Raw genomic sequence first — 13,660 nt, forward strand, 5'->3', positions numbered from 1 at the left:
AATAACGCCTCCTACGATTTTGCACACATTCCATTCTCTCGCAATTCTATACAGAGAGAAAAGAATGTTGCTATACATGGATGTGCTTTCAAATGAAAACGGTATATTCTTATTCGATGAAATTCTTAACGGTATATTCTTATTCCGTAAAATTATCTCCGATACTGTTTACATATATATATTATATATACATATTATTATATATAAATATTTCTTTTAAATATAAATATTTTTTTATATAAAAATCTATAAAATTTATATATAAAATCATATACTTTCATACACATATTATATATTTAAAAGAAATTTTTATATAATAACTTTATATATATATAATATAAAATTATAAAAAGTCTTTTAAAAGAATATATATATATATATATATATATATATATATAATTTATAATAAAATATTTCCTATATATATGTATATAGTAAATACACAGAAAAAATTTTAACTTGGAATTTACCCTGAAAATCATGGAAAAGAATTTTATAAGAGATTCTCTGATTAACATTTACCACAATAAGATATTAAATATGTTTGATTAATTTTACTATGTACATAATAAAAATATTTTTTATGGTGATAAATATTAATCAGAGAAACTCTTATAAAATTCTGCTAATACTATATTGTGTATAATAATGGTGCGTTTCGAGATAAAATGAGCTTATTTCCTGTTTATCAGAATTATAATGTATATGTATATTATTTTGGAATGGAAATAAGATTCGCGTCTCGTGTGAATTAACGCATTAACATATTTGTATAAAATTCTGACTATTAAAATTTCTTTATATATATGATTCTAAACAAAAACAACTACCACGATTTTCAAGAGATAAATTCTAACAGAAAATTCTAAAAATAAATAAATAAATTTATTATAAAAAATATATCTTAAAAAGTGTCTTAAAAGAAAAATAAAATCTGTATATTTGTATAAAATTCTTTTGACTATAAAAATTTCTTTAATGATTAATTTCTCTATATATGATTCTAAAAAACAATTGCCACGATTTTCAACGTAAATTCTAATAAAAAATTCGAAAAAAAAAATTAAATTTATTATAAAAAAAATATCCTAAAAAATGTCTTTTAAAAGTAAAATAAAATCTGTAATATGACATGTTTGTGCTTTCCGAAGAGGTCTTCGATTATCGACGATTGACAGCTACGTCGCGAGTCGCGCACGCAGGAAGCTCCTCTGCCGATCTCCCACCTCCGCTTTTAATAGGCGCGATTCAACAGTTTGTTGCACGTCGTGCCGGCCAATCGTGGCCGCCCTCGGCCTCCCCCTTCCCCCGAACCCCTTCGCGCACGCTTGTTATCCGGTCCGCTTATTTCGCGCGGCGAAAAATCCGCGGGACTCGAGACTCGAGGAGGAAAGAAGAGCCCGGGAAGAGAGAGAGCTCTCTCGCGAATCTCTCTCGTCGATACGTCGCCGATATACGAGGAATATAACCGAGTGCGAGAGCTGATAAGCGGCCGATCGCCTCGATAAAGCATATTGCGCGGCGAGCTATTCATATATTAGAAAGAGAGAGATAGAGAGAGAGAGAGCCGAGACGAAAGTGAAAGCAAGCACATTCGAGCGGAATCTCTAGTCTCGCGCGATCCAACTCTCGATTTAATTAAAAAATATTCATAATATTTCGTAATAGTTCCCTTCAATTATTTGTCGATATATTTAAAAATTCAATTGTTTATTCCCGATTTTTCTTTCTATATAGATATTTGATCATTTTTTAGGTATTAAACAAAAATTTGTATATTTATTTTATTTTTCTTTCTAGATGCGAAATTAAATTATGAAATGCTTGAGATGTTATCAGTCTAGATCTTAAGTTAATGAAAAACAATATCAATATTACGTAATAGTTTCCTTCTAGATATTTTATCATCTTTTAGATATTAAAAAATGTATATGCATAAAAAAAACAATATTAATAATATTTCACGACAGTTTCCTTTGATTGCTTCCACGTGTTCTATCATTTTTAGATATAAAAAAATATAAGTATGTACTTATTTGATTTTCCTTTTCTAAATACGAGACATATTTGGGATGTTGTTATCGGCCTAAATAAATTTATGCGAGGGAGAAAAGCGATATTTCCGGCGCCTCCTCGTCATCGATAGACACGTTTCAGCTTTATTGATAAACGCTACTCTCGATAACCGCTTTAACGAGATTACGGAAGCCAGGAAAAGAGCATTGTGCTACTTGCAACAACCGAGAGTTGGCGAATAAACTTGGCGTAGCCGATATATATCGTCGGGGAATTATAGTTTTGCTTTCACATATATACAAGACTACACATATGCATATGCGTATAATACATCCATGCAGAAAAAACGAAAATCCATCAAATTCAATCCTCTCTCTCCATTTTTTTCCCTCTTTTCACATTTCAAAATAAAATAAAAAAAAAATAAAATCAAATATAGGTTAGTCGGGTAAAAAGAGATAAACGAAGAAGGAGAAAAAAATGGGAAAACGCGAAAGGCGAAGGACGTCGTTCCCGTTTTCTCGCGGCATGCATAGTCACATGCCGCGTGGTGTCGTCCTAACCTCAAATAACACTTTTCCGCGGAATGCACGGGCGAGATCTCCGAAGAAGAGGGGACGAGGAAGAGAGAGAGAGAGAGGGGAAGGACACTCGTAGGCACCTAATGCGTTCTCTCGTATCCGACAAATCGCATGAATGCTCCTGACGAGGCGATAAAAAAATCCTCGTGGAACATGAATCAGCGCAAAAAAAAAAAATTTTTTTTTTTTTTTTTTTTTTTTTTTTTTTTCAAAATTAGGAAAATAATCGACTCACCGGTGTTCAGGAAACGGGTGTTCGTGGTGACCACAGCGCTGTAGGTCTGCGGGGAATGCACGACGGGCTGATTGAGAATGATCTGGTGCTGATGTTGGGGCGCGGACGGCGGTGGTTGCTGGGGATGGTGCTGCTGGGGATGATGTTGATGGTGGGTTGACAGGTGGTGGTGCTTGCTCCCCTTCGTCGGCATGCTCATCGCAGGCGTGGGCCTCCCTTGTGCGAACTGTCCTCAGAAGCCTGCCGTCTTATGCGGTTCGCACTCATAGGTACGCTCTATTTTTTTCCCCCACGTGTTTCGCCGGGTAATCCAAATTGTCCTCTCTTCTCTCTCTCTCTCCCTCGAGGAGCGATGCGCGAGGAGGATGGACCCCGTCAATTTTTATCTTCTATCTACGAGCGAGGAAGTCGCGATCACGCCGTCACGCGTTCGGATCGTGCGATCTGCTACAACTGAATCGGCGAAGGAGGAGGAGAAGGAGGAGGAGGAGAGATGTTGTGGGCCCGCGTGCGCGCGCGACTTGTTACCTCAAGTATGACGTATGTTTCCTCGCGAGCCTCCTCTCCGCGTTTCGCCGGCCGATCTTGACGTTTCCTCGCCTTATTAAGGGGCCGAACTGTCAAACGACGAACTGTCAAACTCCGCGCGCGCGCGACTCCGTCTCCTCCGTCGCTGGCTACGAAAATATGTCTATACGTCTATATGGGCGACACGCTCGTAAATGTTTTTTCCCAGCGTGCAAATAAAAGCGCACGTGCACGTAACAAATGCAGATGTATCTTCGCTTGCTCTTTCCTCGCTACCTTCGTAAGGATTACCTCGTCCGGAGATACCCGGAAAACAAATCTCACTTCCTTCGAGGAATTCCCGGATAATTTGCAGCGATTTATATTTGCCTCCGCGCCGATCCCACGAACGCATCCGGCGCCCAACGCGAATGGAATGTGACTGCGATCGAGAGCAGCGTGGCGACGTTCGAGACGGATTCGTTCTGGAATCCTATTGGTCGGACTCCGAGCGTGCCGAGCGCTCCGATTGGCGCGTCGAGAAGTTACTAGATTCGACGGCCAATCGGCGGCGCTCGACAAACTACGTAGAGTCGCGTTCGAAACCGGAAAGAGATTTGTTTTCATTGGCTGATTAATTTTAGCGATGATTTTTAAAATTTGCCGCTGAATGTTACAATTTTTGCAATACTCGCTTTTTACAATTTATATTACATTATTAATATATATATAATATTTTGAAATAATGTCGATAGAAATAAAATTGAATTTTGAATCCAATTTTTGCTCAATTTCAGAAAATCTTTTTAGAGCTTATATTTGTTGTAAATTATTCGAAGCTACTTCAAACGCAGTTTGGATTATTTCGTGAATATATTAAATAATATATTTAATAATAATATATATAATAATATAATAATATATATATATATAATATAATATATTATATATTTATATACAATAATATATATTGTTTAATATGTCTATGGATTATTTGTTTTCTACGTCAAATATTTTCGAAAACTTAAAAATATTATTGTAATATAAAATATAAGTAAACAATTTTTTCCATATATATATATATATATATATATATATATATATCATCTTTTAATGCTCTTGTAGGTTAGAATCAATATATCAGATATTATCTTGCGTTATAAAAATTTTCTACGTCGCTATATGAACAGATATTTCTGTGCATCGTGTTAAAAAAATGTTGAAAAAATATGCTAAAGTAAAGTGAGAAAAAATATATTCTTTACGTTTGAAGTAGCCTAATCTCGCGCAATATATTATCACGAAATTACATCTATTACATCTTTTACATAACCTGCACATTTATCCCTTTTCTGTCTACATTTGTTTCTTTCCATTCTGCGTGTTCTCATAAATCTACGCATAAAAAATGAGTTCTCATGGGAAAGCAGAAACCGATAGGCTCAGAAAGAATCTGGAGGAACAATTGGATCGGCTTGTACAACAGTTGGAGGATTTGGAAGATTGCAGGTTTGTCTTACATGTTTTCAAGAAATATATGTACTTAACAAGATTTATATATGACCGTTTTTTTCAACAGAGTTACTCTGGATGAGACGGATTATCAAGAAGCTAAAGAAGATACAATGGAACAACTTCGTGAGTTCAACGAGAGTCTGCAAAGAATGATATCCGGAGACATGACGTTAGTTAATGAACTTGGAGCCATGCAATTAGTGCGTATTATATGCATCTTAACTAAGCATACAACTATAAGGCAACATATTGTAACATGTATATTTCTATTTTTAACAGGCGACTCAAGCAGCTATTAGCGCAGCCTTCCAAACACCAGCTGTGATAAGAATGTTTGGTAGACGTGAGCCTACCGGACTCAAAGAACGTCTCTCCCAAATTGATCGTGATGTAAAACTAGGCAAATTAAATAAAGAGGCCGCTGATCGCCAACGTGGAGAGATATTAAGCGCTTTGAGGCAACTTGGAGAAAAGTTGGAACCATCTGAATTACAGTTGTTGGAGCGATTATCTTTAAATAATGTAGATTCCACCAGATATGTACAAGTTACCGAAACAGAGAAGCAAGGTAAAATGGCTCTGGATGTAGTCGGCAAGGAAGTCAAAGCTACCCAAGATACTTGAACTACAATCAGAGTCATGTAACTGCTATTACAATTGGCCATATTATTTGTCGCTATAATTCTAAAAATATGGTCCTGTTTTTAATTCTTTATATTTATTATGTTCTTCTTTGCTCCAAGTTGATTTAATTTGTTATTACTTGATATTTACATTCAAAGTAATCGCTTGTGTCATGAATTAAAATATATAAGCAAAATACATATATATATATTTATGGAATCAAATATTCCAAATTATTTATAAATTTTACTTTAATAATAACATTATAATTGTTATTTAGAAAAGGCTTTCTACTATCACATAAAATTTCTTATCAGATATAAATAATATATAGAAACTTATGACTTTTTATATATATATATATATATATATATATATATATATATATATATATATGTGTGTGTGTGTGTTGTGCACAACTCTCATAAATTTTTATGCAGTTTTTATAAAAAGATATGAATTTTATATTGCTTATAAGTATTTACTGTGATGATTTAATGCAACATTTATAACAAATTAGATTTTGTAGCTTATAATATTAGATGTGACATATATGTAAACGCGTCTCCTATGTTCAGAAAATTTGTTCTGTTACATAAATTATAAAATAAATATATTAGTGTTTCTATGACTCTTTTCTATATTATTTTGTTCTAAAAAAATTATATTTTAATTCAAAAAGGATTAAAGTGAGAATTATAAACAGATAATATCAAGATAAATTATCAGTAATAAATGAAAAATATACATATTGTTTATATTGACGCGAATACATTTATATAGTTCACAAATTTTTTAATACCACATTTTGTTGTATATGGAACGCAAATTTTTGTACATCTAGAAAAATAAGGTAATTTAAAACCTTTTTATATGTTGCGATTCACTTTTGCACATACAATATTACAATTGTATCATTTCTTTTCGAAACTTTCTTTTTTTTCTCAATGATGAACACTGGACCAGTAAAGAGCAATAAATTTCATTTTTACACAAATATTATTGTATAAAACTATGATTATTTTGTTATGCCGCTTGATACAATTAAAAATATTCTTCAAGATATACTTGCGTATACATGTAACATTTCTTCCACCTACCGAGGAAGTTTGCAAAGGCATATTAAACGGGTGTCAAGAATATATTAATGTGCTTTTATAGACTATTCTTTTATATATGTATGTATACATATAGTTAATATCAAGTGCAAGCACTTTTATTCATCTTTTGATCAAAGATACACTTATATAAATTTTTTCACAACTTTATGAAATATATATACAATATATATTTATAAATTTTTCAAAATTACATTCCTTTGTAATTAAAAGTTTCAATAAACAATAATAATCGAAATTATATTTTGTTCATCTTCATCTCTAATAATCAGTAGTATTAGGAGACATTCATATATGTATTCATACATATATTATATACAATAATAGTCTCAAGAAAACATTCATTCAAATAGACAACAAGAGAGAGAATAAACGCGTTTTTATACACTATAAAAAGTATTTATGCCTCCATATATATATATATATATATATATATATATATATATAAAACGAGTTTCTCTTGTTTATCTGTTTTTTCTTTTTGCTTTCTCATATTGTACTCATCGCACATTCATCATGTAAATCGTTTACCGTTTACGCCTGCATACTCTTTTATGCTCACGTTGCCAATGAACCTGTTGGCAATCTGTGCTGCAATACGCGGTATTCCAACAACAATGATATATCGCTTCAGCCTCACAATTGTAACACTAAAAAATGTAATATGCATTTAATACAACAAAATAGATTTCAAAGGAAAGATCGGAAGAATAAAAAATAATTACCCATTGTTTCTTTTTGATGTCAGACACAAGTTGCAAGTGCCTATCGGTCAACTGCCGCAACTCAATCGCGTGTTCCGCTTGTAATCTTTCCAGTTCTCTACACTTTTCACTTTCCAAATCGCGACGTAATTTTTCCAACGCCGTCGTTGTTGGTTGTTCCGAAGTTCTACGTTCTCTCTTAATCTGAAAATTTATAGTTGTCAAAAAAATATTATTTATATTAATATTATTAAAATAATATTATATAGTTGTCAAAAAATAATAACGTGTATGATTTAGACACTTGGCATTAAAGATTTACCTTGGCCGGAAGTCCATCCGTTTGAATCTGTTCCGTTTGAACGAGGACGCATTTCGATCTCGGTTCTTGAGAGCTAGATGTGACCATGTCTTCTTGCGAGCCCTCTTTCTTCAAACCTTGCGGACACGTGCTCGTTATCTCTCTAGCAGGTTCATCTTCAGCTACTGGTAAACAAGGCACCTGTCTTTCTTCGTTCTCGGCGTTAGTTTCCGAAGTATCTTCCTTATTATTCGACCCATCGTTTGTAGTTTGCGAATCGGTATTGCCGTCCGAACTCAGACGTTCGACTCTCACTCTCAAGTCCTTAATTAGTTGCTTTGGCAAATTAGAACTGTGAGATGTACTCCTCGAACTCGACGATTCCAACTTTTGCACTTTTGCAGGCGTGGGACCATCCGTAATATTCGAATCTTCCTTGTTCTTTCCCAACTTTTTTAACAAATTCTGATGATGCTTTAGCTCCTCGAAAGCTCTGTTCCAAGCTGTTGATTTTTTTACCTATGGAATAGTGCTTTTATTAGAAAGAGGAATAAATATTTTTATTTTAATTACGAGATCAAGTAAAAAAAAATTATTGTGTATATCTTAATTTTTTCCTACTTCCAACAATAATTGTAACAATTTTAAAACTGATTTCTTCTAAGAATTTATATTAAACTAGGAGTTCCGACATTTTTACAATAAAATAAAGATACAAAATACAAAATAAAGGTGACGTGCAAATTTACCTGCAAACTTTGTAAGGTAGTGGAGATTGGCCGAATAAAGACCTTTTCAATGTTAGCCCTCATGTGATGACCACCGAAAAAACGCACGTCGTACACATTGTTGTTAACTTGCATAACTTTCGCGGGCCAATACGGGTATCCCTTTTGCTTTGCATAAACCAATTGATGGGGTGGATTGCACGGAATGCAGAACCACATCTTTTCAGACTTCTCGTTCGATATGCGATAGCAATCCGCGCAACGACGAATTTCTTGAAGATCGTAACAACAATCCTGATACATTGTGCGGCCCATATCTCCTATTACGCTGTGAGCTACCAGAATGACAAGACGATACGAGATAAATATACAAGATCTCTTACACATAAAAGTGTCACACAGAAAATATACAAGTAGATCGTTATTTGGAAATGATTTTTCCTCAGCACAAATGTCGAGGGAGGCCATCATTTTTTGCATGTTCCCAATTTTTACCATCATGTATCTTTATAACTAAACCTTAAATTAAAATTTTATTAAAGTAAACTCTACTTGAAATTAATTGGAGAATGTGGTTTACTTAATATTTTATTTTCACAAGGCTTAGTTTGCGAAAAATCCTGCTTTATTTTCAGTCGCTTAACTCAAAAATCGATGCCTCAATATTTTTGCTGAGGAAAAATTATCTTGAAATAACAAGATCTACTTGTGGTTTATATTTTCGGTGTGACATCTTATGTCAGACATTCTATATATACGAGATGCTTTCGAAAGGGAAGAAAATGCACATTAAGCTTGTCTCTTACCTCCGTGATATACTATGATGTTATGTAAAATGTTGTGTGCATCAGCCTCGAATTCGGCAAGATTTTTGTATTCATTTTTGCTCGTTTTCGCGTCCATTATTGCCAAATCCATATGATGTTTTATTAGAATTCCCGGCCGCCACGCGTCCTCGCCCTCGCTTACCCAGGTTGGTCCGGAAAAGCCATTAGCTGGTGTAACAATCGGCCCATTGTTGAAAACGATGGTACGATTCGTAATTTCCTGCGGTAATTTGGCTTTCAAATGACCACACGTGAAACTAAGAATGTGATTGAGATCGTTCTTGTCGGAATATGTGTCGCTGTTTATTTTCTACAACAACAGAATTTATTTGTACCCTTCAGTAACTATCAGTATTCAGTGAAACGTGAACAAAAAAAAAAGAGCACAATTCTTACCTCACAAAAACTACAGATCTTTAATTTCGCATTGCTGGGTGCGTGACACTCCGAGTGATAGACCTTGTGACACTGCTCGCAGCACTCGACCGCACCAGCTCGTTGACACTTGCAACAGTACCAATCGTGTTTATCGTTCTCCGTTGTCCCGGTGGCCACCGGTGGCAATCTGTAGCTCTCCTGTTCGACGCCGCTCTTCGTAGGCACTTTCTTCAACAGAACAAGACCGTCCTCGACCGCCTTATTGAGCTCATCCTGAGCCTCCTGTTCGGTGAAGCCATAGACTCGAGCCAAATGCCGCACCATACGGTCATTGCTAGGTAAACTCCTTTGATGCACTGTGGTTTTGATCGTATCCCAGATCCGTTGAGTCATAGACGAATCGCTTTTCCGACGTACGGACATGTCGATCTACGAGAAAAGAGGAAATAAATAATTTATATTATTTATTAATATAATATAGTGATGTTTTTTAATTCGATTTTGTGTGTCAAACTGAAATAAAATAAGAAATATCGAAAATTCATGCGTGTTCCAACAACATGAATCACCGAAGCGTCACTCGCCGTTAAATTGATAAGTACTCTGTACCCTCATCCTGTCTCAGTACAGTACGCTTCAATCTAAGCTATATCAGGTGTACTAAAACTGGGTACCCACATATATAAAGTACCCATATACTTATAATAAATGTACGTTCAATCTTCATTCAGTCTATTTCTATCGACCTTAAGATGCGGCAGTGAGTTTCAATAATAATCGATATAAACAACATCGTTTTCAGTGAATAGACAGAGAGAGCGAGAGAGAACAGAAAGTTTATTTTTAATCACAGAGAATTCATCATCACGCAATATGCATTCTATCCTGCTGGCAGCAACAGGATGTTCATTGTTGCTGTCCAGTTTCATTACGCTCGTGTTTTTGCTGCGAAAAGGATGCAGCAAGAACAATAAATCACCTCTCCACATTTTATCAACCTCCGACGTCTTCAGCACTATATTAATGGCTATTGTGCTCCTGGTGAATCACATCGAAGCTGGGATAAGATTGAGCTACAACCGGCAGAACGATACCTTCAACGAAACACCAAATCGTACGTGGACATTCAAGGAGAAAAACTATCAGTTTCCATTCTTACAACTCGATCCTGATGTCACTTTAACGTGCAACATGAAGGGAGTATTTATGCAGTACGGGATGTTACTTGCTACACTAACAAACGCATTCGTATCCCTGATGACCCTGACTCTGCAGTGCAACCTCACTGTAACTTGTGTGAAGAAAAGATGCAGCGACATAATGGAGTCATTGATGAATGATGTTCAATCGAAGGATGTTAAAGTTGCACGACGAGAAGGAAACCTACCGGAAGAAGCAGGCTTTCAAGACGATATCGACACCTTGAAGAAAGGGAGCGACTTTTGGCGAGAGATCGTGAAGATTTTCAAATTTCGAGTCGTGTCGAAGGGAAACAGACCGGCTAAAGTCTTCGTCACGAGTCACTGGCTCGTGTCGTTCATCGTGGTGGCTATTTTATACCTTGCTGAATACGATGACATGAATGCTGTTCGATATACAGAGGATATCGAATGCGCGTTCGACAGCAATTTTCCAATGAATGACTTTTATATATTCTCCGACGTCGGAAATGATTCGAAGATTGGCGATTCTATTATATACACGACGCCGATGGGAAGCGAGTATCTCGAAGAGTTATCGAGTAAGATAAAACCGAGCAGGGCGGAAGTGGATGATGTAGTTCTTAAGGTTCAGAAAATCGTTAAGAACGCGTTAAATTATACAAATAATTCCTCGGAAAATGCGAAAAACAATTTCCTCGCGAATTCGCCAAGTATGACTGATTATGTGGCAACTAACGATATAATAAACTACATAAAAAATAATATGAATAACGTCACTGAACGACTAAGTAATACATTAACGGGACAGAATATGAGTATCCTCGACGCATCTTCAAGCACGAATAATAGTGTAGACTCCAATCAAGATCCTCAAACATTCTCATTGTTCCATGATACGTTGAAGAATTTATCGGAGGAATTAGATGTAGCTACATTCGGGGACCAGAATGATGTGCACGACCTGGACAAGGATGACGTTCAGATGAATCCTGCAAGTACAGAAGAGAGTCAGAAGGTTGCCAATATTGTGACAAATAAACTGTCAATTTCCAACAATCAAATATACAACAATATAATAAAACGTATTCAAGCTGCGATAAAAAATCAGAATCGCACGATGATAAATCGACACGATCGCGCAAAGCAGCCAGATTCGAATTCGATCAGGAAACTATTTTCCAGTAAGAGCGATGATTTTAATAACTACATCAATACAGAGATGCGAAATGGTACGCGACAAATGATCAACGAGTGCCTACTCTCAACCAAGTTCTTACAATTGTACCTGTTTGTCTTACTCTTTACAATTTATTTCCTATCAATTCTGTTGTCCTGCATCCTGCAAATGCGAGGGAAGAACATGTGCGCGATATTAAGAACCAAAATTGATCTTGCTTCCACTCTGCTTCGCGACAACCCCAAAAAGGACAATAATACAACCATCATCGATGAATCTCCACATCTATCCTCTCTGGGTGACAAAGATAATCGTTATCATGATGCAACCAAGAGATTTACTGCGGCATGGGAAGCAAGGGAACAAAATATCAGTGGCAGATCAGATATAGAGGTGGTAAAAGAGGACCGCAGAAGTGACAGGGATATAAAGAACGAGAGTCTGCTCTTAGAAATAGATTGTGCAGTAAGAATATTTAATGCCATCCAATTATCTTTGATTCTATGCATAGTTCTCTGGACACCAATTTTATTAGAAACTTTACTCAGAGTACTCTTATGCATCCGTTCACCTCAGTGGTTAATTGATGCAACATTTCTATGTGCAAATTCTTTCGGTATCATAAGAAACATCTTCAATATGTATATAATAAAGATTCAAGAGATCTGTAGCAATGCTAAAACAAAAGTCAACAGGATACATCCAGTCAAATAAATGCATGCTCTCAAAACAGCTCCTATTTGTTCAATATATCCAAATATTAATCAAATAAACAATAATAATCTTGATTCAATGGATATATGGATACATCAATAAACATGTATATATTCATCAACTTTCACAGATACGTCGCTTTCGATATCGATGGGGGTGTGAGAGAAACTCTTATCACAAGATACTTAAACATTCGCAATTAGATAATCGCAGTTTTTAATTGGATTTAAAAAAAAAAAAAAAAAAAAAAAAAACCCGCGACACCAATACCAGTGTTTTACGTATAATCGCCAAACGATAAACAGCTATTGGCTTTTACAAAAACGTGTGTGTCCCACGCGTTACGCAAAATAAATATATATTAATTTTTAACAAGATACTGTTTGCTTACTGTGTGTACGTGCACGCTTATCGCTTATCACTAGTAAAAGTTCCGCATTCGTTGTACAGGGAATATATAAGTCGACGATCGTCGAACAAGAGGGGGCTTCGCTCAACGCAACCTAGACGTCTGCTTCGCGGAGAACCGCGTCGAGTGTCGCGAGTCAAAAAAAATTTCTCTCGCGAGACTCTCCGCTCCTCCCCGATACTCCGCGGACGATGAACGACGTAACGTTAATGACGAATTAACGTCAAAGACGCGAAGACACTGTGCGTGTGCACGTCACAGACCCGAGCCGACCTAACTCAACCTGCGACTCGATGCGCGCGCAACTTACGTAATTGCATATCGACATTTATCCTGCGATTTCGATTTTTTTTAAATTTAAGTAAAGGCGCGTCGAAATTTCTTAATTTTTTAAACTGCTTTTCTACTTTGAAAAATTCAACGCAGCTTATTTGTTATATATATAAGCTGTTTCTGATCAAATAAAACTAATATAATTGAGATTTGTTATTAATATTTCTTTCAAGAATATCCTTATTAAGGATATACTAAATATTTAAATTTATACATGATAAAATATGTATAACATGAGCGTCTGCAAAGAAGGGCAAAAAATTAAGCATTTGCTCTCCTTTTGAAAATAAAAACACTAAAATTTATTTACATATTTAGTAAATATAGAAA

At 35.4% G+C, this 13,660-nt stretch overlaps 4 protein-coding genes across 5 annotated transcripts in view; 2 read left to right on the forward strand and 2 right to left on the reverse strand.

Annotated features, from left to right (window-relative positions):
* Positions 1-3,311, reverse strand: part of Eif4g (eukaryotic translation initiation factor 4 gamma) — a 47,177-nt gene extending 43,866 nt beyond the window's left edge. For both annotated transcript variants that reach the window (XM_029301536.2, XM_085489678.1), the window contains exon 1: positions 2,833-3,311. In XM_029301536.2, the coding sequence (XP_029157369.2) occupies positions 2,833-3,031 (199 nt within the window). In that variant the 5' untranslated portion in view covers positions 3,032-3,311. The remainder of the gene's footprint in view (positions 1-2,832) is intronic.
* Positions 3,312-4,452: 1,141 nt separating this feature from the next.
* On the forward strand, positions 4,453-5,815 carry LOC114929958 (protein LZIC). Its single transcript, XM_029301687.2, has 3 exons — positions 4,453-4,848; positions 4,919-5,054; positions 5,134-5,815. The coding sequence occupies exons 1-3, from the start codon at positions 4,748-4,750 to the stop codon at positions 5,476-5,478; spliced, it is 582 nt and encodes a 193-aa protein (XP_029157520.1). The 5' UTR covers positions 4,453-4,747; the 3' UTR covers positions 5,479-5,815.
* LOC114929953 (zinc finger MYND domain-containing protein 11) lies at positions 4,578-13,395 on the reverse strand. Its single transcript, XM_029301676.2, has 7 exons — positions 12,980-13,395; positions 9,553-9,963; positions 9,136-9,466; positions 8,351-8,664; positions 7,623-8,120; positions 7,322-7,504; positions 4,578-7,246 (listed from the first exon to the last, which is right to left on the reverse strand). The coding sequence occupies exons 2-7, from the start codon at positions 9,955-9,957 to the stop codon at positions 7,124-7,126; spliced, it is 1,854 nt and encodes a 617-aa protein (XP_029157509.1). The 5' UTR covers positions 9,958-9,963; positions 12,980-13,395; the 3' UTR covers positions 4,578-7,123.
* Positions 9,973-12,601, forward strand: LOC146719684 (uncharacterized). The gene has a single exon (XM_085489675.1). The coding sequence runs from the start codon at positions 10,408-10,410 to the stop codon at positions 12,586-12,588; it is 2,181 nt and encodes a 726-aa protein (XP_085345801.1). The 5' UTR covers positions 9,973-10,407; the 3' UTR covers positions 12,589-12,601.
* Positions 13,396-13,660: the final 265 nt, after the last annotated feature.

The sequence above is a fragment of the Nylanderia fulva genome, unplaced genomic scaffold (assembly GCF_048542155.1).
Source record: "Nylanderia fulva isolate GAGA-0341 unplaced genomic scaffold, ASM4854215v1 Scaffold9, whole genome shotgun sequence".
NCBI lineage: Eukaryota > Metazoa > Arthropoda > Insecta > Hymenoptera > Formicidae > Nylanderia > Nylanderia fulva.